Genomic DNA, 25,522 nt, shown 5'->3' on the forward strand with positions numbered 1-25,522 from the left:
AAGTCTGCTCAGCCAGGTATTCTGGCCCTTGGGCTCTGGGCCAGCCTCTGCTGGGAGCCCCCAACTCTGGAGCTTCTTTCCTTGGTCCTACAAGCTCCTTTGGTTCCAGAAGTCCCCACTCTTCCCAAGCTGTACCCCAGGACACAGGCTCATGCTCCCACAATGCCTTCAAGCTTTATTGCCACACACACTCCCCCAGCCCTTCCTGAATGGCCCTGTGCATGGGAACACCGGCTTAGAGAAGCAATCCAGGGCTGGGTGAGGGCTACAAGACTGGATTTGGGACTGGGGTGGTGTGGGGAGGGGGATCTGGGGAAGGAAAGTGCTAAGACCAAAGCCCACCCCCACCCCAGGTTTCCCTGAGTGGTGCCCACCCCCAGGATCTTGGGGGCCGGCTTGTGCATTGGGGAGAGGGGGCTCATCCCAAATGCATCTTCCCCTGGGGTCTCCAGGCTCATGGAGGGAAGAGAAGCCCCACTGAGCCCCCTGCACCCACCATGAAGCCCTCAATGTGCAGGGAGCAGGAAGAAGAGCTGCACACACACACATACACATGCTTGTCTCCAAGGGAGCTCCTGGCCCCTGGGGCTGCCCAGCCAGGGACTCAACAGTCCAGGCCAATGGACACGAGCAGGTCCTCGAGTGCCCGCAGCCGCTGCTGCGCCTCCTCTATGGCGCTGTAGGTCTGCACCGTGCTGGCCACGTGGAAGCGGATGTCGTCCACCAGCGGGATGGAGTCCGTCTCCTGCCGGGCCGCCACAGCCGCTGCCTCCTCTTTCACCGCCTCCACGAAGTCTTCCCGCTCCACCAGCTATCAGCGGGAAGGGCCAGCTCAGTGCAGGGGTGCCCGCCCTCTCACCACTCCCTCCCGCCAGCTGCAGCCCACTGGCCCACCTTTTCAATGACCTTGGCCATGTACTCAGTGCACTGGTCCTCAAGCCGCGCCAAGCGGAAGAGCTTGGCCACGCGCCACACACCCACCACACTGTCCTCGTCTAGCACCTGGGCCAGGCTACGGCCACACAGCCTCTTCAGGCCTGGCAGTAGGTACATGTCGGCGATGCTCAGCACGTCGTAGGCCGCCTCAGGGGACAGCTGCAGTGGAGACAGGGATGAAGGTGCCCCCCAAGGTCACCAAGGGCTCCCAGGGCCCAACGGCCAAGGACAGGGCCTGTGGGGGTTGTGGGGCAGTGGTGGGAAGGCTTCCAGGGGGAGTACGAGTTCCCTGAGCATGTGTGGGTAGGGGGTAAGGGGAACTAGGACCGCACAGGGGGCAGAAGACTGTGGGGTGGGTGTGCTCTCAAGCCTTGAGCAGGCTGGCAGTCTGGGTGGGAGGCAGGGCCCTCGCAGGAGCCAGGGTCTGAGCTCCGAGTTACATAGACCTGGGTCTGTCGCTTCTAGCTGTGGGGCCCTGGGCAAGTCACTGCACCTCCTGTGCCTCTATTTCCCGTTCATGAGGTACAGATAACCATGCCTACCTTGGGGGGCTGTCAGAATGGTGGGGCAGAGGCAGCTAGCCAAGACCCATGCAGGGACCCTGCCGGGGTGGGAGACTGTCTACCCGCTCCCTCCCTCTCAAGAGGCTGTGGGGACACAGAGCCCACCTACAGGTACATCCTGTGCTGGGCAAGACTGAAGCCTTCAGATTCGGGCCAGAGCCTGGGTGGCACAGGGAACAAGCTGCAGACAGAGACGAGGGAAGCTCTGCGACCACATTACAGGCCATGTGCCATGTGCCATGCCACCTCCTCTACCTGGGTAACCCATTCATCCGCACAAGGCCTTAGGAAGTGACAATGAGTGCTATCCCCATGTTCTAGAGGCACAGAGCAGTTAAGTAACTTGCCCAAGATCACAAAGCTCACCCAGTGTCACACAGCTCAACCAGTGTCAACCCAGGTTAGGAGCCCAAGCCACACTCTGAGACAAGGTGCCCTTGGGGTGGCGAGGCTCCTTGAGGAGGGAGCTTCTCCAGGGTGGGCAAAGGTAACCCCTGGTAAGGGGCCAGAGAGCTGGGCTGAGCTGCAGGAGTTGCCCAGTAGAGGAGGTGGGAAGGATGGAGGCTGAGGGGCTGTTAGGTCGCAGGGAGGGATGGACAAGGGAGCTGCCACTGGAGGTAGAGCAGCAGTAGGGACTGCCCTCTGTCCCCCAGCATGCTTCCTCGAACCCTTCCCCCACAAAACAGGGCCCTGGCCACAGAATGACTTTCCAACCCTCCCTTGTTGGCAGGTAGGCACGAAGTTCTCTCCAGGGGAACATAAGAAGTGCTGTGTGCAATTTCCTGTAGCTTCTACAAAAACAACATTGTTTGCCCTGTGTTCCTCTTCCTCCTAGAGCATGAGTTTGCCTAGGACCCAATCTCCATGGCCAAAGGCAATGCCCCAGGGCAGGGTGGGTAAGCTACAGCCTGCGGACCAAATCCAGCCTGTTTGTGCCAATAAAGTTTTATTGGAATGCAGCCTCACCCACTCATCTCTGTACTGTCTCTGGCTGCCTTTGCACTACAGAGTTGAGTAGCTACAACAGGGCCATATGGCCCACAGAACCTGAACCATTCACCTTTAGAGACAAGGGTTTTTGACCTTCACCCTTAGGGATACAGGGGCAAGATGGAGGGATGACCTGGTCTTCAGCAAGTCACCTGCCCTGGGGCAGCCACCTCAGTCAGATGTGAAGGAGAAACAAACTCCCCTCTTCAAGCCACCAGATATGGGGGTCTCTATAGCATGCATGCACGTGCGCGCACACACACACACACACCCTGGCAGATCAAACCTTCAGCACTCTGCTGCTGCCCTGTAGCTTTGGCTTACGGAGACCCTGGGGCAGCTGGAGACAGAGGGAGGCAGCAAGGGAAGAGGAGACTAGGAACCCAGAACCCCAGGGATCTGCAGCATCGCAGAGGGAGGAGGCTGTCCCCACCCAGCCTCCACCCTCCTGCTGGAGAAGCTGAGGACCCCAAGTGGCTGACAAGTGTGGAGTGCCTGTGACATAGGCCTTGTCACTTACCCTCTCTCTGGAGCCTAACAAGGCTTCCCTCTGCCTGAAAGAAAAATCCAAAGTCCCACATCCTTCCCCTCCAGCCTTCTCAAAATGTCAATCATGGGGCCAACTGGGCCCTCCCAAAGACCCCCAAGGCCCTGGCACTCCCTCTCAGCCCATGGCAGCACAGGCTATGTGCCGTCCCCAGCTCTGCCTGAGCCCCCACCTCAGTGTGGTCGCTGTACACGTAGTAGAGCACGTGGGTGAAGATGTCGGGTGAGATGCCGTGCAGGGTGATGGCTGGGGGGCCCCCTGAGGTCTCCGGCTCCTCGCTCTCTCGGAAGTGGTCATCCAGCAGGGCCCGGAAGTAGTCACTGCGGCCACAGAAGAAGGCCTGGGGAAGGCCGGGCTCAGGAAGTGTGAGGGCCAGGGTCTGTCTCCTGAGGAGCTAGACCGGGGCTCAGGGCAATGGGTTGGAGCCAGGGGCAACAGGAGGGCGCAGGCACCTTGTGGCAGAGGAAGCTGCAGCCGGCCACTCGGAAGCAGACGTCAGGGCAGCTGTTGAAGCCATCAGGACAAGGGAAGGGCAGCTCCCAAAGATCACCCTGGGGTATAGAAGAGTGTGACCCCATCAGAGCAGTTGTTCACAGAAGTGAATGACTAGGTTCAGAAAAGGGAAGTAACTGGTCCAAGGCCACACAAGAAATTGAGCCCAAGTATCTGGGCTGCCTGTCACAGCCTGCCATCCCAAAATGCCCCTCCTGCCCACCAGCCCCGCACCTACTCGGAGCTCAGGGGGCAGGGCACAGTCAGCCAGCAGCGCCATGTCCTCCCGGAGGCGGGGGTCTGCAGGTGGGGGCTCGATGGTCAGCACCTTCACACACGTGCCTGGCTTAGACACCACTACAGGGGAAGAACAACTTCAGGGAGCCAGGCCAGCCCTACCAGGCGGCACCCATGGCCCCGGGCCCCAAAACCTGCTCGCACCAAACTCAGACACCTTCTCGCACTTGGCCTCCAGGTCGCTGAGCAGGTCCCACAGCTGGCACTGCTTGGCCAGGCGTTCACAGTCACTCACATGCTCTACACCAATGTCCAGGCGGCCTGGGGGCAGTGGGGAGGATGAGGGCCTGCGGGACCTGAGCTGTCATCAGGCCCACAGAAAAACAGTGATCCCCTCCCACCTGGCCACCTGGCCGCAGGGCTAGGACTCCTGGACCCACTTGCCACCTTGGTTTCCCCATCAAGAGCTGCTGCCTGAGTTCTACAGGCCCCAGGGAACAGACGGGAAAAGCTCAGCATATGGGTGGGACAAGCTCTTCCTGAGCAGACACACTAGTCCTCTCTTGCAACCCAACGCGAGGGGCAGCTGGAACCACCCTGGGGGACCATGAAGTGTCTAGAGGTTAAAGGTCAGCCCAGCGACACCTAAGTGTACTGCTGTCCAGAAGGACAGCCCACTCCCTCTCCTCCTACCCTGGACCCAGGGGGTCACCTGTGTACAGGTACTGCAGCAGGGCCCCAAAGGCCACAGGGTTGATCTGTGGGCAGAAAGCCAGAAAGGAATGTCAGAGGCAGCCACCCAGCACAACCCCCTGCTGTTCCTGGGCAGTCCATGCCCCTCTGCCACCCTGAAGGGACATACCAGTGGGTGCCTGAGAACCACGACACTCTTGCCCTTCCATTTGGTGTCCAGCATGTTAGCAAAGTAGGCACTGCGTGCACCCAGGACGCAGCGATGCACCCGGAATGGCTTTCCGTGTACTACAAAGACCACATCACTGTGGATGCCCTGCTCTAGAAGCCTGGGGAGGGACAAGCCGGGAGGGAGGATGCTTGGCACAGCCCCCACCCCATTCCTTGAAGCACCCAGAGCCCAGGGCAGGCCACAGAGCAGACCCCTCCACACTCACCACGGCCACCGTACCCCATGCTGCACCCCTCGTGTGCCCTGACTCACCGCTGCAAGAAGTCATCATAGTAATCCCGCCTCCTGCAGGAAGCTGTGACCTGCTTGTAATCGCGTAGAGCCCGGCGGATGGGGTCACTCAGTGCCCCATAGAGGCAGCGCTCACCATCGAAGGTGTTGGCCTCACAGCGGGCTCCTGGGGGATGCAGCACTCACCAGTTAGCAGGGAAGGGGCCTGGGGAAATTCTAATCTCCCTCTCCCTCCTCCCCACCTTCCCACACATGGTGCTCCGAATCTCTGGCAATGCCTTCCCAAATTACCCTGGGCCCACTCTGACCCAACATCCTCCCAGTCAAGGGCTAGACGAATGGGCATGTCTGTGCGCACTCACACAGGCACATACTCGCTCACACGGAAGACAAGACTACACAGAACAGAGAGCAGACTCGGTGGCTGGGCTTGTCCCACACACTGGAGCACAGCAGTGAACGAGACACAGGTCCCTGTCCTGCTGAACTTATACTCTAGTGAGGCAGGACAATGAACGCACTACCTAACGATGGCAGGGACTAATTAAGAAAAACAAGGCTGGGCATGGCGACTCACACCTATAATCCAGGCACTTTTCGAGGCCAAGGTAGGTGGATCGCTTGAGCTCAGGAGTTTGAGACCAACCTGAGCAACATAGTGAGACTCCGTCTCTGCAAAAAAAAAAAAAAAATACAAAAACTTGCCAGGCCCGGTGGCACACGCCTGTAGTCCCAGCTATTGGAAGATTTGAAGGGGCTGAGGTAGGAGGATCACTTGAGCCTGGGAGGTTAAGGCTGCAGTGAGCCGAGATCACACCACTACATTCCAGCCTGGGTGACAGAGCAAGTCTCTGTCTCCAAAAAAAAAAAAAAAAAGAAAAAGAAAACCAAAATAGGATGAAGAATGGCACTGGATGAAGGAAAGTAATGAAAGGTCACTTTGTGATGGTGGCAGCATGCAGAGACCTGAATGAAGTGGGGGAGTGGGCCATGTGAATGTCTGCAGAAGGGCAGTCCATGCAGGAGGAACAGCAGGTGCAAAGGCCCTGGGGCAGGAACAGGCGCATGCGTAGCACAGTGAAGCCCCAGTGAGGCCAGTATAGCAGCAAGCAAGCAAAGAGAGCCGAGGGAGTGAGGCCAGCAGGAGGGCAGACCCTGTGGAGCCTTGGGCATGGCCAGGCAGGCTCACTGTGTCCTAGAGGCAGTGGGAACTCGCTAGAGGATTTTTAGCCACTCAGATTCATTGTGAAAAGAGGGAGATTAGAATTAGAACTTGGCTGCAATGGCAAGAGAGGAGGCAGGCACTGTGCCCGGGGAGAAATGCTGATGACTGGACCCAGGTCATAGAAGTAGAGATGGGGAGGGTGGACAGAGAAAAGGTTTTAAAGTAGCGCTAACAGTACTTGCTGATTCTACTAAGTGGTAAGAGAGGAATCGTGGTGCTTTGCAAATGTGTATGAAGACCCAGTGCTGGGGCTGGACCTTTGGCCTTTCAGCGTTTGGGAGAGGAGGTGATGGAGCCTTCACTCCCACCAGAGCTCTCTACTGCAGGAAGAAGCTGGCCCTGCTAGAAGCAGGGAGCCGGGGGAAAAGCTGCACACATGCATGCATGCACCCACGCACACCCCTGAGCCCGGCTCCCTGCTCTCACCATTGGCCAGAAGGTAGAGTACCAGCTCCTCGTGCCCACACAAGCAGGCATAGTACCTGAAGGGAGGGAACAAGTCCTCAGCGCTGAAGGGGTACACCAACCCCCACCCTCTGCACCCCTCTCCCCAGCACTCACAAGGGGGTGCTGTCCCACTTGTCCCGCACATTCACCTCCACGTCTCGCTGCTCCAGCAGGTACCTGGGCAGGAAGGAGGTCAGAGCCTGGGTCAGGACGGGTTCATGGTCTGAGAAAGAAGGCCCGTGGAAGGGAGCGGAGGGAAAACATCCCTTTTGGTCTGGGGAAGCCACCCCCAGGTAAGGGCAGGTGACAGGCAGATCACAGCAGGAGAGGCACTAGAGGCAAAGTGCAGGCAAGGGTGTGGAGGTGGGGTCGGACAGGCAGACAGTGTGTGCCATCAGTGCTGGGGGACGATGGGCTACAGGGGCAGAGGCCAGCGCCAGTGCTGGGGCTGGACCTTTGACCTTGCAGCGTTTGGGAGAGAGAGGAGGTGATGGAGCCTTCGCTCCCACCAGAGCTCTCTACTGCAGGAAGAAGCTGGCCCTGCTAGAAGCAGGGAGCCCGGGGAAAAGCTGCTGCAGGCCTCCTGGTGGTGTGGAGGGCACATAATTCTAGAAGGCAGGAGTAGCGGGATACAGCAACTGATGGGATGCGGAAGGTGAGCAAGGGGAGTCGCCAACGCTAGTGTAGCCCCACCAAGGTGGGGGCAGCCCGAGGGAGGCCTCCAGGCTGCACCTGGAAGCACCGTTGACACTATGCACTAACTCTTGAGTGGCACGGGATGTTGGGGAGGGGCCCAGGGATTCTACGGGAGTACAGCAGCCTGGGGCCAGCCCAGGGGAGGTGGAAGTAGTCAATCAGCACCAGGTCAAGGGGGAGGAGGGGCCAAGGAAAAAGGAGGTCAAACGGAATAGTGGAAGGCCAAGGAGGGGAAGGGCCCCAGAACCCAACTGGGCACCCCTTCCCTCCGCGTCCAGCCCATGGAGGTGCCATCTCAGCGCCAGATTCACTTTAGCTGCGTCAGGAGTTTCCGAATCATCAAGGACCGGAGGCCGATTATGGGCTCTAGGTGTTCCCCGCGCCGGTCCAGAGAGCATGAGAGTAAGGGGCCACGTCTGGAGTCCCAGACCTATACCCGCGGCCCGCGCCCGGGGGTCTGACGTCCGGGCCCTACCAGGGCTAACAGTGGCCCGCCTTTCTCTCCGCCCACTTCTGCGCCTTCGGGCCTCCGTGGAGCAGTCCCTTCTTCCAGGAAGCCCTCCGGGGGTCAATGGCCATCAGTGTCCCTGCCCCAGCGCGCTTCCGCTGGGGGGCTGCGGCGGGGTCTAGGTGGTCAGCCCCGCGGGGGCGCTCCGAAGGCTTGTGACCCGACCGAGGCGCCCGCCTCTCTCCGCGGCCGTCCAGCCGCACGTCCCAGGTCCCGAGGCGTTCCGAGGGCGCCCCACCTCCCGCACCCTCCCCGGGACTGCGGGGTCCTCACCGCACTCGGCCCACATCCCCCTTCCTGCAGCTGGCGAACAAGTCGCTGGTGTCCATGGCGCTGAGGCTCGTACCCAAGCCGAACGACCTCGGGCGGCGACGCTGCGCACCCGGCGGATGTAAACACGCTCAGCTCAGCCCCGCCCCGCTCCGCAGCGGCGTCCGGAGGACCCGCCCGCCCGGGCCGCCCAGCCCCGCCCCGCGGCCCCGCCCCTGCCCCGGGGTCCCCCGCCCGCCCCGCCCCTCCCCGCCCCGCCCCAACCCCGGAAATAAGAAAGAGTCGGGCAGGCGGACGTGCTGAGCCCGGCGTGGTCTCCGGGCAGGTTTAATGGAGTCCTGGGGCGCAGGGAGCGCCGCCCGTCGCCCGCCGCCCGCGGGGCCGGGGTTCAGGGGCAGGAAAGCGGGGCCAAGGCGGGCTCTGAGGCCCGCCCTTCGGGCAGGAGTGAGGGAGTTGGTCCGAGGCCACCGTGTGAAGTCGGGGGAAGCGGGGAGGAGCCCGCGCCGAGGGCCAGGCTGCGGGAGCGGCCCGGGTAGGCGCGGGGCTGGTGCGGGCTCCGGGCCGTCCGTTTCGGGGTCCACCTCGCTTCGTCCTGGCGGCCCACTCGGCCTGCGCCTCGGCTGCGCTCACAGGTGCGTGTCCTCCTCGAACACGTCCGAGTCCTCGGGGTCCCGCTTGCCCCCCATGAGCGCCCCCCAGCTTCCCGGGCCGTTGAGGGCCCCGCCGCCGTTCAGGCTGGGGTGCTTCTCCTGCATCTCCGACTGGCTGTCGCTGGCCACGTCCAGCGTGGGGTTGTCGTGGCAGCCGTTCTCCACGAAGCGCAGCTCCTCGCCGTGCGACTGCGGCGGGGTGGGGAGAGGCCGTGGGCGAGCGAGCCGGCCCCCAGACGGCTCCAGGCCTGCGGCCGTCTGTGCAGCCCCACCCAGAGGGTCCCCGCGGCAGCCTCCACAGGTGCCAGATCCTTCTTTTCTGTTGCTGCAGCTCAACTCCTTTCTCAAAATAAATCTACTAATCGTTGGCACTACAGAGCCCCGTGGTCTCCCTGACGTCATCGATACCCCAACAGCCCCCTAAGAAGACTCTACTTGCGAGGTGGGCAGGGGGCATCACTAGGGCACTGCTCTCTTCCTCCTGGGGAGGCCTCCAGGCTGCTGGAGCCTCTCCTTGACCCTTGGGCATCACCAATGCAGGGCCTGTTTCTGGTGAGGTATCCAGGTGCTCAGGCCCTGCAGTGCCTTCCCTGGAAAGGGGCTGGTGGTGCCAGGGAGGGGCCCCTGGTGGGGCTAGCAGCCCCCTCACTCCCTGCACCTCCAGCACCTGTCCTGGGGCTAGTGCCCTGCAGAGCAGGCAGCAGTGCTAGGCTGACCAGCTGCTTCACCCAAGGGACCCTGTGCTCCCAGGAGAGTCACTGCCTCCCCTTGCAGATGAGGACACCTATCGATGGGCACTCTCCTCTCCACTGGCCCCAAGCCCCACCTGTCCCCACACTCACCACGTGCTTGAGCTTGGGCAGACGGCGCTGCCAGCAGTTGTAGAGCAGGCCAAGCGCAATGATGATGATGCAGATGGCCCCAATGACCACCAGCACCACGAAGAGCGTGCCGTAGTCGCTGCGCACTTGGCTGGCCCGTGCCTGGCAGCTGCTGGTTGTGGAATAGTTCTGGATGCCAATCTGGGGGTAGGAGGGGCCAGGTTCTTCAGCTGAGGTCCTGGGGTGCCATGGCTTCTCTGGGGTGGTTGCATTGGGCTCAGGGGTGGGGATGGGGGAGCAGGCTTAGAAGGTGCTGGCACTCCCGATTCCTGAAGTTCCCTGGGGCCTGGGCTTGCCTTTACCCCATGCTCATCCTGTTCGTCTCAGCACAGCTATAGGCCTCTCCACCCCATGCCCATGTTCCCAGTCTCCTTCACATCCCACCACAGCTTCTGCCCCAACCGCTGAGTGTGACCTCACTGTGGCCGTAGCCCCCCAGTGAGAGTGGACCCATGCTGCTGGACACCATCCAACTAGAGAGATCCCCCACACCTATCCCTAACCAGTTAGAGAGACAAGAAGATGTGAGCCCCCCCACACATCTTCCACCATACGACCGCTTCCACCTTGGTGGGGAGGGGTGGGATAGTCACCTTCCCGATGCCAGGGCCAGTGCAGGGAGGGATACCAAGGGCATGCAGGCCACATGCGTGGCCACCCTGGCTACCCAGCTTCCTCCCTTCCCACGGTGTGTTCACTGCTGGCATGTAGCTGCCTGCACCCCTCCACACTGCAGGTTGTCATGGTCAGTCCTGCCTTCTCTGGCCAAGGAGATCGGTGCCAGGGGCCAGGCAGGTGCTGTCTCCACAGATCAGCATCTCAGCAGAGAGAAGCAGGAAGGCGAGTACCACCAGGGACTCCTCAGGTGAGGGGTCAGGGCATTTCCCAGTGCTGAGGCCTAGATTGCACCAGGCCCCCCTTTCTGAGGCCACGTTGCAGCTCTTCCCTAGTTTCTGTGAACCATCTGTATCTCCAGTACTTTTCTCAATTTTTTGTTATCAAGGGTCAGTTTTTCTTGCTAGATCCACCTGAGTATATTTCCAAAGACCCAGCATGACTTTTGGCTAAGTCAGTCTGAATTAAGTGACCAGTAAGGCCAGAATACTCAGGGGCAGCGAAAAGCAGGGTGAGGACTGTATAAAAGGTCAAGGTTAGCTCACACTTCCACCAGCAGCCCCACTGTTCATGGACCCACGATTCCAGAACTGGGAAGGGCCTCAGTGGCCCTCCAGGCAGTAGAGCAGTGTGGTGAAAGGCCCAGGCTCCGGAATCAGGCTTCCTGCAAAGCCTGGCTCTACTGCTTACCGGAGGTGCCATCTCAGGCAGGTCACCTAACCTCTCCCGCTTCAGCTCTCATCTTCCATGGGGACACCATCGGTACTCAACAGGTGCCCCACTTAACTCTCACAACCCCAAGGGGTGGTGGCGAGGACTGAGGGAGAGAGCCTTGCAGAGTGTGGTGCTCAGTGGGCATTCGACGTGCTCACCAGAAAAGCACCACCACCAGGGCCTCCGCTTTCCTGGCACGCAAGGATGAGGAGGTGGCCAGGATTATACCACTCATCTCTCCTACCAAAAGTGGCAGCACCTTCGGGAGTGGAGAGGGCTGATGACAGGGCACTGGACTCTACAGTGAGCAATGGCAGTTTTGCTGGAGATGGTGGCTGTCCTGAAGAAGCGAGATGAGGAACGGAAGGACCCCACAGGCAAGGTGGTATGAGGAGCAGGAGGACTGGGGACCCTGCCATCCCATCCAAGCTTGTGTGGCAGCTGGGTAGGAGAGGTTGGCCGGGTTGGGCCAGGCAGCCAGCAGACTGCACTGGATGGGGGCACCTCCCAAGATGGCAGGGCTGCCTCCTGGCCCCCAGGTGCCGCATCTCACCACAGCAGGAGCGCAGAGCCTGGCTGTGCAAGCACCAGCAGACTCACACATCCACGCCAAGTCACATGTCCAGGTCTCCCAGGCTTGCTCTTTTGGTTTCTGGAACCCATAACACTGTCCCCTCCCACCAGGCTGCATGGCGTCTCTGCCACTGTCCACCCGGCTAACTGTCCCAGTTAACCCTCATTGCCCCCCAGACCCTTCCTCTCTGGGCCCTCTCCTGTCAGCCTCTTAGCACAGCCCCCCGCACCCCCATGGCCCCTTTCTGCCCCTGGCCATTGCCTGCATTGCACCATTGGTTGGCAGCATGCACGTGCACCGTCTTTCCCACAAAACCATGTCTAAGGAAGGCCTGAAGCAAGGGACCTGCCCAGAGCACGCTCTGTCTTATGCTCCTTTGAACCTCACGATGTGGGCAGCCTCCTGGGACTTTGAGGAACAGAGACAGGAGGGAGCATATTAGAAGCTAACAGATCCAGGTCCCTGCACTCTTACCTCCTCCAGGCTCCTGCGGATGTCACCCAGCATGGAAAGGACATCTTGAGTGGGCACCACCCCTGGGGGGTAAGAAACACCACTATCAGTGCAGCCATGGCTGAGGTGCCCCTCCAAGGGCTCTGACCCCGCACTCCAATGGCTGGCCTGAGCCTCTGCCTCCCCTCCTGGCTCAAATTGCACACAGATCCTCAAGGCACATGCCTCCCCCTAGGAGAGGGCTCCTAGACATGCTTTTCACTGCATCGATTTGTTAGAACATCGATTTGTATAATATCAGACAGCCACTTGAGAAGCCCACACACTGCCTTCTGAACACACCCCTTCTCCCCTGCCACACCAGGTACAGTGTCCATTCATCTCCCACCTGTGCTGGACCACACCTCTTCCCCTGCCTCCTGTTGCCATCCTTCATTCTCACACCCGCCTCCTTGTCCCCAGAACCCAAGCTGGTGGGTACACCTTGACCCCTAAACTAAGTAGCTCAAACTACTGTCCTGGAGTTCCAAGTTTCAAAGCCCTTATGCGTGTACTTTTTTCCCATGGCCCTCAGGGGCCGCCTACCTCCCACTGCCCTCCTGGGCCCTCCCATCACCTGCCCTCACTCACCCTGCTCGCCCACCAGTGTCATGAGAAGGTGCTGCTCCTTCTCGCTGGGCTTGCTCAGAGAAATGTGCCAGGCCCCGTGGTGGCCGCTGCCATGGCGGGGCAGCACCTCTTCCACCAGGGCCAGGAGCTGCGGCCCCCGGTGCTGCCGGAACACCTCCTACAAGGGCAGAAAGAGCCCCCCGGGTTCAGTGAAGGAGAGGGGCTCTACTAAGCCCTCTGCCTCTAGGCCCAGCCCCATACTCACCCTCAACCCTCTGGCTGTTCCCAGAGAGGCAGCTCTGGTCAGCTCTGGAGACCCTTTGAGAGCTGCAAGCTGGGGAATGTGGGAACCCCAAGATGTACACCCATTTGTTCACTTACACCAGGTGCTCCTTCCTGCCCTGGCTTGTAGCCATGAGAAAGTCAAGGGGCCCATCCCAGAGACAAATGCAGTTGAGTGGTGCGGGGACACACACACACACACGCCATGTACAGTGACAAACCCAGAAACTAGGTACACAGAGTGGTAAGGCCTATGGGAGAACTGCTCCCTGTGCCTAGTGCTCAAGTGTGTGGTGCTGGGGATGAACACATGGGAGGGTGGGAGTGGTGATGGACAAAGAGGTGTGCACCATATAACTACCAAAAATCGGGGAGGGGCCAGAAGTGGCAGAACCTGGCTCTCCTCTCGCCTGTCATCACAAGATGCAGCCCCAAGCTGGTGAGTGGGGAAAGCCATCTGTGTGCTCTTGTGTAGGCGGTGGAGGCCAAAAGAGCAAACACAGAGATGGGAACTGGAGCCCCTGGAGCTGGGCTGGGACAGAGGGAGGGGCATGAGGAGACCTTTTCTCATCGCTTGTATTGAGGTTTTCTTGACCATGTATATATATATATATATATATATATATATGTAATTCCACAATTTAAAACAAAAACAAGAGCCTGGCCTTAAACAGAAACTCAGCGAGTGGCAGGAGCCCAGGCTGGGGTACAGGCCAGAACCCTGCCTCCTGCTTCACGTCCTGCCGTTTGTCCCTGCCCAGCCCCATCTAGGAAGATACCCTCCTTTGGCCCTGTGGCTACTCCTCACTCTGGTTCCTCCCCAGCAGCCTTTTCCCTCCTGAACATGCACAGTTGCACATTCCCTGCTCCTAGCCTCCACAGCCTGCTGCAGATACCTCTCTCCCAGGTGCTCAGCTCTTTCACAGTGCCCTGCTATGCAGCTGAGAGCCAGTGCCACTGGGAGGCACAGGCATCTCACTAGGCCAGCCCTGCAGGATCCCCTGCCACTCCAAATCTCCCTTCTGTTAGAGCCCAGGCTAATGAGCTGTTCCCTAGTTGTCATGCCAACCTAAAGTCTACCAGGGGGATTGAAGTGCTGGGCCTCTGTTCTTTGTTACCATGGCAAATGCCAGGCTCAGGCTCAAGCCTTGGCACTCACTGGTCTAACAGCCAGCCAACTGAGTTCTAAATGTGGGAGAAGATGGGTACCTGGAGATGGCCACAGAGCAGCTAGGAAAGCCCTAGTTCTGTGATGGTTCTTTCTTTCTTCACTGATTGAGTATCGGGGGAGAAGCATGCCCACCTCTGCCAGAGCAAGGGTACGTGCACCATGACCCACAGACCCCCGGTTACAAAACAAGCACTCTCCTGCCACATGAAGTGCCTGCTCTCTATGCCGCAGCTCTGTGATCTGCTGTGTTTGCACACCCCACATTTTCCTGGGTACATATGTCAGCCTGGCTTAAGCCCAGAGATCCACAACATCAGTGTGGGAGGATCTGATGACTGCAGATGTCATACCACTTACTATGTAGACAGGAAAACTGAATGTCCACGGCAAGGGGGAAAAGCCCTGACTTTGGAATCAAATAAATCTGGGCTCTGGCCAGTGCAGTGGCTCATGTAATCCCAACATCTGGGAGGCCAAGGGAGGTGGATCACTTGAGCCCAGGAGTTCCAACTCCTGCACAGACAACACGGCAAACCCTGTCTCTACAAAAAATGCAAAAAATGTGGTGGTGCACATCTGGGGTCCCAGCTACTTGGGAGGCTGAGGTGGGAGGATCACTTGAGCCTGGGAAGTTGAGGCTGCAGTAAGCTGACATTGTGCCACTGTACTCCAGCCTGGGTGATAAAAATAAATAAATACATTGGTTCAAATCCTGTTTCTGCCATTTGTCAGCTCTCTGTGATGTGAGCAAAAAAAAAAAAAAAAAAAAGTACCTCTCTGGGCCTCAAAGGCTCAGATCCTTGCATCTCTACAGTAAGGATTTCTTTTGCCTTCTAGAACTCAAAAACACCACCTCTGGATTTACTACTTTATCTTTCTGCCTCCTCTCATAGGTTTCCTTATTAGACTTATTTCCAGTTTCTTCTGTGTTACCTGTGACATCTAGGTAAAATAGAAGCCACTGAGTTTGCATCACTTTCTCTAGATCTTGAGGGCCGAACTCCTGGAACTCCTGTAGTTCTAACGTGTAAAACTTTCCCCAAGAGACTGCCAGCACTTTTCTCCCTGTCTTTTTCTGAATATGTACTCTCTGTATAGCCCATCGTTTTTAATGCACATTTATTCCTATCATTTTTCAAACAAGTCAAGATAATTAAATGCAAAGAAAGACCGAGGAACTATTCCAGATTAAAGGAGATTAAAGAGACAAGACAATTAATGCAATGCATGACCATGGATTCTATCCCGGACTGGGAGGGAAAAAAATATAAAGGACATTATTGGAAACATGGTGAAATAGAAATAAGGTAGGTGATCAGATAATAGTTTTGTAGCAGTGCTAACTCCTGATTTTGACCATTGCATTGTGGTTATCTAAAATATTCTTGTTCTGAGGAAATACAAACTAATGTATTTGGGGGTAGGGACAAAAGGAAATAATGTCTTCAACTTTTTCTCAAATGGTTTGAAAAAATTCTAACAAGTGATGAATCTGGCAAAGAAACTAACAAATATGTTGATAAAATATAGTAAGCATTGACTGTTAATAATAATGACTAATGCTCAACATCACCAATCATCAGGGAAAATGCAAATCAAAACCACAATGAGATACCATTTAGGTTGGTGCAAAGGTAATTGCAGGTTTTGTCATTACTTTCAATGGTAAAAAGAGCAATTACTTTTGCACCAACCAAATACCTCATTTCCCTCAGGATGGCCACTGTTTAAAACAACAGAAAAGGGCCGGGCGCGGTGGCTCACGCCTGTAATCCCAGCACTTTGGGAGGCTGAGGCGGGAGGATCACAAGGTCAGGAGACTGAGACCATCCTGGCTAACACGGTGAAACCCCATCTCTACTAAAACTACAAAAAAATTAGCTGGGCGAGGTGGCGGGCGCCTGTAGTCCCAGCTACTCAGGAGGCTGAGGCAGGAGAATGGCGGGAACCCAGGAGGTGGAGGTTGCAGTAAGCCGAGATCACACCACTGCACTCCAGACTGGGCGACAGAGCAAGACTCCGTCTCAAAACAAAACAAACAAACAAAAAAAACCAGAAAAGAACAAGTGTTTATGAGGATGTGGAAACACTGGAACCCTAGTGCTGGTGAAAATGTAAAATGGTATAGTCATAGCGAAAAGCAGTATGGAGAGTCCTCAAAAAAATTAAAAATAGAATTACCACATGATCCACCAACCCCACTTCTGAGTATATACACAAAAGAATTAAAAACAGAGTCCTGAAGAGATATTTGCACAGCACATTCCCAGCAGCACTATTCACAACAGCCAAAAGAGGGAAGCAACTCAAGTGTCCGTGGACAGCTGTGTGGATAAATAACGTGGCATATACATACAATGGAATATTTTTCAGCCTTAAGAAGAAAATTCTGCCACATGCTACCAAATGGATGTACCCTGAGGACATTATGCTGAGTGAAATGAGCCAGATGTAAAATGACAAATGCTGTCTGATTCCACTTCTATTAGGTATCCAGAGTAGTCCCATTCATAGAAACCAAAAGGAGAATGGTGGGTGCCGGGGCTGGGGAACAGATAGTCATTTAATGGGTACAGAGTTTCAGCTTTGAAAATGAAAAAGTTCTGGGGCTCGGTTCCACAACAATGTACATATACTTAACACAACTGAACTTATACTTACAAAGGGTGAAATGGGAAATTTTATGTTTTTTACTACAATAAAAAAAAATCTACCATAAAAAATAATGACTGAGTCACATAATAGAATAGCACAGAAGACAAAAACAGGGAAAACAGAATAAAAGCATCTTAATATCTATGTATTGATTGGAAAAAAGATATGAACTTTAGGCTATATTGTTCAAATACGCACAATATGCCCAAGGGTCCCAAGTACCCATACTGTGGTCTTTATGTACGTACCATTTCCCAATGAAGGGAATGAGAGGGCTCCATGTCTAGGGAGGAAGATGAGCCTGGAATGTCTTATTATTCCAGAAAGCAAGGAGGCAATCAGACACTTAATAGATTGGTCAAAAGGACTCAGAGGTCAACTCAAAGAGGCTTTCCCTGACCAAAGATGAGGTATTGAGCATCAGTAAAAATAATAACTGCAATGGATGAAAACACACATCACTTAGGTGAAGATCCATCAGTATAGTCATGGTGGGGGAAACCAACCTTGCTGGGGACTTTTGGATTAAATGCATGTATGTCCCTTCAGTCTTGCCCAGGCCCACTAACAAGAGTAAAGAATTTAAGGCCTAAAACCACAGAGACAAAGTAAAACAGAAGAGGAGACAAGAGCAACAAAATCTAGACACTGGAAGCAGATGGGTGAGTTAGAATTTCCTAATTTAGCAAACTCTAAAGAGCCAAACCCTAAGCCAAAATGAGGAAAGCTGAGAAGCAGTCAGATGCATACTGATTGACACTCCCCAGATGCCCTGGAATAGGGGCCCTGGTTACCTTTGGAAGAGGGGATGAAAATGCTACTAAAAATATAAACTGGTCAAAAGTTTGCTTAAGAAACGGCTGGGTCCCTAGTTCTTCCTGCAATGCTGCACAGCCAAGAAATGTCCCTTCTCCCTGGCAGAAGACTGGAAGTTTATTCTTTAAAAAGGATAAAACAGAGGGTCTCTGACCCAGAGAGCATCAGACACAAGTGTGTGTTTTGGGGAGGGAAAAGGTCACACTGCAAACAGGAAGAGACAGTACATGAATATTGATATTTATGGATACATATTTATAATACTGAAACACCCAGCCCTCTCTCTCCACCCTGGCTCCCAGAACACTGACAACCAACTTGTTATACTTCCAACAGAACAGAAGTTCCCTTTTCAAAGACTCTAATCACCTCAGGAGGAAGGCCCTAACAATGCTGCCATTACAAATTTCTAAGTGATACGGCCTAGCCAGACCACTCATGAGAAGCCGTAGCTGACAAACCCTAGCACCATGCTCAAAGCTTCCAGCCAGTTTTTTGATAGAGAAAGCTGTGAACAAACTCCACCAGACATGTGTGGAGAGCATGTATATATATGAAAAGGCTGAGACCCAAAACGGAGAAAAGCAACCTATACAGGAAGAAAACAACTCTAAAAAAGACAGAAAGGTTTCAATATCACTGGAGAAATAAGATAGTGCACACATGAACAAAGTATTCGTTTAAATTAAAAAGAGAGGGAGGCAAGAACCAAAGAGCCTTCGTAAATTTTAAAATACAAAAGCTCTCTGTGTGTAATGTTGGTGGCTGCTGGTATATCCCTGGGCCACCAACTGAAGAACTAAGCCTCCTCCCGTGCACTGCTTGTCCCCACAGCCTTGGGACCCCCCACCCTGCCCACTGCCTGCAGCCTTTCCCTGCGGTTCGGAGCCTGGCTGGGCACTCACACAGTCTATGTTCTCTGTCATGTTCAGAATGATGTAGTTTTTCCCAGCCAGATTGCTCCAGTCCTTGCAGATCACCTGTGTGAGGAGACAGAAAGCAGGGCGACAGTTACGAAGGCATAGGAAAGGCACGGGGGAAAGAGGCCCGGTCGGAGGCCCTCTGGGAAGCTGGAAGGTGGAGGCCAGCAGAAGTGTATTACAGCGAGGGGCTGCTGACAGCCTCTGTGAGGCACCATGCCGAGGAGTACAAACTCGAATGTCTTTGGGGACCAAGCAGGGAATGTGTTGAGTGAGAGCAGGAGGCCAGGCATTATTCCCAGGAAAAAGGGGGCTATATCAAAGGGGCCAGGCTGCAGAGAGCTTGCCCCACATGCTGGCTTTCAAGGGCAAGTTTATCGTTAATATTCTGGGGCTCCTTTCCTTTCCTTGCGGTGTCAGTGGGTGTGAACACTGACTTGTGCCTGCTGTGCACGTGGGTGTCGGTGGGGAGAAGGAGGGTGGTGAGATGGGATGAGGAAAGCACAGGTCAGCCACTAGCTCTAGCTGCTGGTAGAATCAGTCTAAGGGTGGGCTGGGCGCAGTAGCTAATGTCTGTAATCCCCGCACTTTGGGAGGCCAAAGCGGGTGGATCACTTGAAGTCAGGAGTTCCCGACCAGCCTAGCCAACATGGTGAAACCTCGCCTCCACTAAAAATACAAAAATTAGCCAGGCATGGTGGCACACGCCTGTAATCCCAGCTACTCAAGAGGCTGAGTTACGAGAATTGCTTGAACCTGGGAGGTGGAGAATGCAGTGAACCGAGATCGTGGCCACTGCACTCCAGCCTGGGCGACAGAGTGAGACTCCATCTTGGAAAAAAAAAAACAAAAGAAGTCTAAGGGTGGTAGTGGTAACACCTGAACAAATGAAACCCAGGCCAGGCCACCAAGCTTCTCCGAAGGCCTTTGTAGAGAAGTGTGGGGAGAACACCCATTGTTGGCCCTGAGGTTTGCATCCCCACAAGTTCCATGGGGATCTACATGCCATGGAAAGGGCCTCCCTCCTCAACCTGGCAGATCCTGCCCCCATGCCACACCAGCCCTGGGGATGGCCAGGCTCCGTGAAGAAGGTGCGGGGTGGTGGCCCGCATGCCCCTCACTTTACCTGCGTAGAATCCCAGGGTATTCTGGATTGAGCTTCAGCTGCCTGCCCTTCTAGGAGCTGCTGGTTGAGATCTTCTTGCCCCAAGGTAGCAGAGGAAGGTGTCAGTTTCACGTCTCCAGAGGCCAGTGGGAAAGAGGCTGAGGTTCTAGAGCCAAGGGGATCTTCATCTGGGTGCTCGGCCCCACCGGGAGCTGTGGTTTGAGGGAATGAAGGCGAGGCCGGCACCTCCTCCTGCTGGCCAGACAAACCAGCTGCTCCCACAGTGACTTCCTCGCTTGCTTCCTGAGGAGCCTCGAACTCTACCCCAAGCCCTGCAGCTGGCAGCACTGTGGCCTCCGCCTCCTGGCTGGTGGAGTCCTGGTCCCCCAGAGTCACTGTAGTTGGGGTGACTGAAGGCAGCAGCAAGCTGGGCCCCATGCTGCTCTCTACCTCCACACCTGATGAGGCCTGGTCCCCAGAGTCTTCATGCTTGCTTTTGGTGACCCCTGGGGTCTGGCTGCTGCTGGTGAGAGAAAAGTCACGGACCTGAGGCTTGGCTTCTTCTTGGGATCCATTCACAGGGAGCAGCTCCTCCTCTTCTTCCTCTTCTTGTTTCTCTACCTCTTCCTTCTCCCTCTCCTCCTCTTCCTCTTCCTCTTCTTCCTCTTCTTCCTCCTCTCCGGGAGGCATATGCCAGGGAGGCTCAACCAGATTCATCTTGGGCAAGGGAGAGGGGAGGTTTGGCAGCTCTTGAGCCTGGCTGGTGTCTTCAATGGAACCTGCCTTCTCAGTTAAGTCAGGAAAAACATAATCTAAGGACAGAGATGAAAAGTTCATTCACTTGTTTCATCATTTATTGCTTTACTCAATATTTACTGGGCAGATGGCATAAAAGAACCACAATACACTGACGGGGCAGAAGTCATCAGGTCATGACCAAGAGGTGAGGCCAGGGGAGCAGACTGTGGAGGGACACAGGGACAAGGCTAGTCACTGTTTCCTTTATCATGATAAAATAATACAAATTTATCACCAAAACTCAACGAACACAGGAATGTAGAAAGTTTTGTATATTGCATCCCTCCAAAAGAGCCATGAGTAGTTTGAGGTATATATTCTCCACTGTGTTTGTAATGTGCTCGCTTGTCCTCATCCAGGGATTTCACCAAGAAGATCCCACAACAACCCACTAGGAAATGTCCCCCTACTCCTTTTCTAGTGAGTCGTTATGAGAGTCTTCTTGGTGGAGTTCCCGAAGGAGGTCTGACAGCCCTCTCATCACAGAAGTGAGACCCCTCGATTATGACCATTGTTCCTAAACTGTGCTCTTTTTCTGTAATTTAGGCCCAGACAGGAAATGAAAAAGATGTAGGGAGAGCCAGAGAGAGGCCAGGGGCTGAGCCCGGAGGTTTCCAGGGCCTCCCAGAATGTTCAGGGTCACTGTTGGCAGTGGGAGAGGGGATTTTATTCTCCCTGCCATTCTTGGGAATTACATTTTGAAGCAGAGAAGTTAGGAGACTTCCTGGAGATCAGATTGTTTTCTGGCTTTTCAATGAACCCTAGGCCTCTTCCGAATAACTATGTATGAAAGTTACAGAACAAGTTTTTTAGAAATTCATTCAAAATATCAGAAGCTATATCTAGGAAGCAACTTTCATTGGCTGCCATTTTGTTTCAAAATAATAAATATTGTAGTTTTAAAATACTCTTTAGAAAGGGAGTGGTGGGAACACTTTAAGATAGTGAACTAAGGGTATTCATTTACTGCCTCCTCCAAAATTTTTATCAAACGACAAAAGAAAAATTTTAACGGTCAAAATGAAGGTAAAAACATTTTAGAGAAATTTCTGGGAACATGGAAAGCATTTGAGATTATAGGAACAGATAACCCCTCAGCCAACATAAACATAGGAAAAAACAGCAGGGGAGGGCAGGCTTTCTTACCCAGAGTTAGGAAGAGGCACAACTGTGGGAGCAAGGATGCAGAACAAAGGAAATTCAGAGAACAGAAGGTAATTTCAAAAAATCTAATTAGTATCCTCAGAAAGATTCAAAACTATTGCATCCCTAAAATAAGAGGCCACTAAGAAAATCAAGTAATCTTTAAAAAAGAAAAATTTCTTGGATATTGAAAGTTGATTGTTGAAATTTAAAAATTCAGCAGATTGAAAATTCAAATTTTTAATGGCTGGAAAAAAAAAAAAAAAGTCAAGGAAAAGCCTCTAGGGCAAAAGGGAAAAGACAATAGAGAAGAGTTAAAAGATACAGACAACCAATGTAGGAGATCCAATACCTAGCTAATATGATTTCCAGAAAGACAGAAGCAATAAAATGGAGAATAATGGAGAGAAACAAAGAAAAAAAATTTCCAGAGCTGGCAACATGAATCTTCGCATTGAAAGGCTATATCATCAGGGTGAATGATAAAAGGCTCACACCTAGCCTCATTCTCATGTCATTTTAGAATTCTAAGGAGCAAGATAAAATCTTAACAGCTCTCAGAGAAAGAACAGGTTATCTGTAAAGGAATAAGAAACAGATTATCAAATTATCATGAAGCTTCTAATTAATATCAGTAGCCAAGAGGAAGAATTTTAAAATGCATTGAAAAATCTGAGGGATGTTTATTTTGAACCTGAAATTTTATACCCAACTAAACAACTACTCAAGTGTGACTGCAAAATAAAGACATTCTCATACATGCAAAGATTTAAAAGTGTTATTATCTACAGATTCCAAGAGATCTAAGTAAGTTCTCTAAGAAACCCAAAAAAGAAGACATGGGAAATCAAGAAACATGAGAGGAATGTAATGAAAATATATCTCAGGATGGAAACTGTGCAGTAAGTCTGGAAAGCAATTGGTTCAAATTAGAACACAGAGAGAGAGCTCTGAGAAGGATTACTTCAAAAAGAAAAACTGATTCCCTGTCATAAAAAGTATGACTTAGAAGCTGAACAATCCTAGTGACAACTGAAAGCTCACTATAGTATTTACATCAACAATTAGAATATTCTATCCAGTTTACTTCTGTTAATTAGACTTTTTGAGTAGCAGATCCTCCCCCTCTTCCACCTGATGTCATGCTCTGTAGTGAGGTCACTACAGATAAATAAATAAATAAGTAAGAAAGAAAGAACAACCAAGGTTCCCAAGATATTTTAAGAAAGCCAGCCTGATGAAGAAGCATGAGGGTGAGACCGTAAAGCAACTGACCTCTAGGAAGAGTCAGTCTAGTTAACAAAAGAGAATTCAGAAAAGTTTCTTGTTAATATCTTCAGAAAGATTCAGGAGGAAACCACACCCATAAAACAAGTATATAGAAGAATAAAAATATTTTGCTTCAATGTAACAACTTTATAATAGCCAGATCTATTCAAAATTAAAATATAATGCATGAAAACATAACTGAAATGGGTTGGATGATTACTTGATAGGAATACTGGGTAACAGAATAGGAGTCAGATGGGTGCCTAGGAAATACAACATAAATCCCTTACAAGCATATTTCATTATTGGAAGATTAATCTGACAGCAATTTACAAGATTAGGTGAAGGAGGCCGGGCGCGGTGGCTCAAGCCTGTAATCCCAGCACTTTGGGAGGCCGAGGCGGGCGGATCACAAGGTCAGGAGATCGAGACCACAGTGAAACCCCGTCTCTACTAAAAATACAAAAAATTAGCCGGGCGCGGTGGCGGGCGCCTGTAGTCCCAGCTACTCAGGAGGCTGAGGCAGGAGAATGGCGGGAACCCGGGAGGCGGAGCTTGCAGTGAGCCGAGATCGCGCCACTGCACTCCAGCCTGGGCAACAGCGTGAGACTCCGTCTCAAAAAAAAAAAAAAAAAAAAAAAAAAAAGATTAGGTGAAGGAGTAGATGAATGAAAGTTTACAGAAGAGTCAGGGAGTTGCTGCAGTGGTTCAGGAGAGATGCATGGCAGTGACAACACTGGAAATGATGAGAAAAGAGCAGATTTAAGAGATGACTCTGAAGGAGAAGTAATCAGATGTGTGAGCTGGAGGGCCAACAGGAAGAAGCTGCCGGAGTAGCCAAGCCATTAGTAAAGATGGTGAAGTTCAGAGGAAAGGCATATTGGAAACCTTCAAGACGCACTTAAAATAGCTGATGGATTCAATGAAGCCTAGGATATGGCAGGAATATGGTGGATGGTGACACACCCATCAGCAGAATCCCACAGGGTAGGGAGGTCCTGGGAGGGCAAATTGACTAAAACAATCCCTCTACTCAATTTGGTGCTGACTTTCCAAAAGTCAGAGAGAGCACCAACATCTCCAGAGGGCACCAACAGAACTCCCTAAACCGTGTACAGCCTCTTCAGAGATGCATCATCGGTCACACTGTCAGCAACATGATCTGGGACTCAGCCATTAACTTATCTGTGCATGCAGTGGTTGTATCACTGATATTTTGTTTTGTTTTTGAGACGGGGTCTCACTCTGTCACCCAGGCTGGAGTGCAGTGGTGCCATGACAGCTCACTGCAGCCTCAAACTCCGAGGCTCAAGTGATCCTCCTACCTCAGCCTCCCAAGCAGCTGGGACCACAGGCATGTGCCACCACACCCAGCTAATTTTTTTTATTATTTGTAGAGATAGGGTATCTTTACGCTGTGCAAGCTGGTCTCGAACTCCTGAGCTCAAGCAATTCTCCTGCCTCAGCCTCCTGAGTAGCTGGGACTTACTGGCATACACCACCACACTTAGCTAATTTTTTTTTTTTTTTTGAGATGGTGTCTTGCTCTGTCACCCAGGCTAGAGTGTAGTGGCACGATCTTGGCTCAACTGCAACCTCTGTCTCCCAGGTTCAAGCAATTCTCCTGCCTCAGCCTCCCGAGTAGCTGGGACTATAGGCATGCACCACCACGCCCAGCTATTTTTAGTAGAGACGGGGTTTCACCATGTTGGCCAGGCTGGTCTCAAACTCCTGACCTCGTGATCCACCCACCAAGGCCTCCCAGAGTGCTGGGATTACAGGCATGAGCCACCGCACCTGACACCTGGCTAATTCTTTAAAATTATTTGTAGAGATGGGGTCTCCCTGTGTTGCCCAGGCTGGTCTTGAACTCCTGGGCTCAAGCGATCCTCCTGCCTTGGCCTGCCAAAGTTCCAGGATTACAGGCATGAGCCACTGCACCTGGCCTGGGCTTCAGTTTTTATGTGGAATGAAGATGATGGTATATATGATTTCTAAGGTTCTTGATATCGCTGGTATTTTAAGCTTTGGATATAGTTCTGATAAATGTGTCTTATGTAACACAATGGCATTACAAACAACTCTACTGTCTTAAATAAGAATAAAACAGGATTCACTAGATTACAAATTCTTGTTGCCAAGCAAAGTGATTTTCTTCATCCCTACATTCCCAGCACCTAACATAGTGCCTGGTCCAGAGTAGAAAGGAGAGCAATGTGTGTTTGTTGAACTTTTCTGCCTCCTAAACACCAGGGCCTGTGCCTCCAGGGAGTAAGAGGCCCACCTGTTGGCCGGGCGCGGTGGCTCAAGCCTGTAATCCCAGCACTTTGGGAGGCCGAGACGGGCGGATCATGAGGTCAGGAGATCGAGACCATCCTGGCTAACATGGTGAAACCCCGTCTCTACTAAAAAAAAAAATACAAAAAACTAGCCGGGCGAGGTGGGGGGCGCCTGTAGTCCCAGCTACTCGGGAGGCTGAGGCAGGAGAATGGCGTAAACCCGGGAGGCGGAGCTTGCAGTGAGCTGAGATCTGGCCACTGCACTCCAGCCTGGGCGATAGAGCGAGACTCCATCTCAAAAAAAAAAAAAAAAAAAAAGAGGAGGCCCACCTGTCACTATACAGACTTCTTTACTCTCTCTATGAATTCCTCTCCTGCCTCTCAAAATGCAGTCCCTTCCAGGGTCAGCCTCTGACTCATCATTTCCACACTTCTTCCTTGGTCAGTGCTTATTCCACAGGCTGCATCTATTTTCTCTATGCTAAAGTCTCCCAAATTTACATCTTCTCCAGAGCTCCTCG

At 53.2% G+C, this 25,522-nt stretch overlaps 2 protein-coding genes across 28 annotated transcripts in view; both read right to left on the bottom strand.

Annotated features, from left to right (window-relative positions):
• Nucleotides 1-149: 149 nt before the first annotated feature.
• ABTB1 (ankyrin repeat and BTB domain containing 1) lies at nt 150-8,200 on the bottom strand. Of its 26 annotated transcripts, none has more exons than XR_012431585.1 (14): nt 8,071-8,200; nt 6,708-6,770; nt 6,573-6,628; nt 4,943-5,087; nt 4,628-4,787; nt 4,478-4,523; nt 3,970-4,086; nt 3,767-3,885; nt 3,489-3,587; nt 3,209-3,376; nt 3,010-3,043; nt 1,605-1,680; nt 895-1,095; nt 150-811 (listed from the first exon to the last, which is right to left on the bottom strand). XR_012431585.1 is itself a non-coding variant. In XM_045385590.2 (12 exons), the coding sequence occupies exons 1-12, from the start codon at nt 8,084-8,086 to the stop codon at nt 605-607; spliced, it is 1,362 nt and encodes a 453-aa protein (XP_045241525.2). In that variant the 5' UTR covers nt 8,087-8,200; the 3' UTR covers nt 150-604. The 26 variants fall into 26 exon arrangements, 17 of the variants coding, with proteins under 17 accessions (XP_045241525.2, XP_045241524.2, XP_045241530.2 ...); XR_012431594.1 differs by having other exon boundaries at nt 6,743-6,770; nt 7,765-8,200; XR_012431593.1 differs by having other exon boundaries at nt 7,765-8,200.
• A 164-nt stretch (nt 8,201-8,364) lies between these two features.
• PODXL2 (podocalyxin like 2) overlaps nt 8,365-25,522 on the bottom strand; it is a 43,507-nt gene continuing 26,349 nt past the window's right edge. Inside the window, exons 3-8 of one of the 2 annotated variants that reach the window (XM_045385585.2) lie at nt 19,534-20,324; nt 18,393-18,467; nt 12,585-12,741; nt 11,976-12,037; nt 9,560-9,739; nt 8,365-8,906 (exon numbers count right to left, since the gene is read on the bottom strand). In XM_045385585.2, the coding sequence (XP_045241520.2) occupies nt 8,694-8,906; nt 9,560-9,739; nt 11,976-12,037; nt 12,585-12,741; nt 18,393-18,467; nt 19,534-20,324 (1,478 nt within the window). In that variant the 3' untranslated portion in view covers nt 8,365-8,693. Of the gene's footprint in view, nt 8,907-9,559; nt 9,815-11,975; nt 12,038-12,584; nt 12,742-18,392; nt 18,468-19,533; nt 20,325-25,522 lie in introns of both variants that reach the window. The other variant, XM_045385584.2, reaches the window with a different exon arrangement.

The sequence above is a fragment of the Macaca fascicularis genome, chromosome 2 (genome assembly GCF_037993035.2).
Source record: "Macaca fascicularis isolate 582-1 chromosome 2, T2T-MFA8v1.1".
NCBI lineage: Eukaryota > Metazoa > Chordata > Mammalia > Primates > Cercopithecidae > Macaca > Macaca fascicularis.

Coding starts and splice junctions, on each gene's coding strand:
- ABTB1 (XM_045385588.3), bottom strand. Junction 4,788..4,942: donor TATGATGACTTCTTGCAGCG/GTGAGTCAGGGC, acceptor GTCCCTCCCCAG/GCTTCTAGAGCAGGGCATCC. Junction 4,087..4,477: donor GCTGCAGTACCTGTACACAG/GTGACCCCCTGG, acceptor CACTGCCCCCAG/GCCGCCTGGACATTGGTGTA.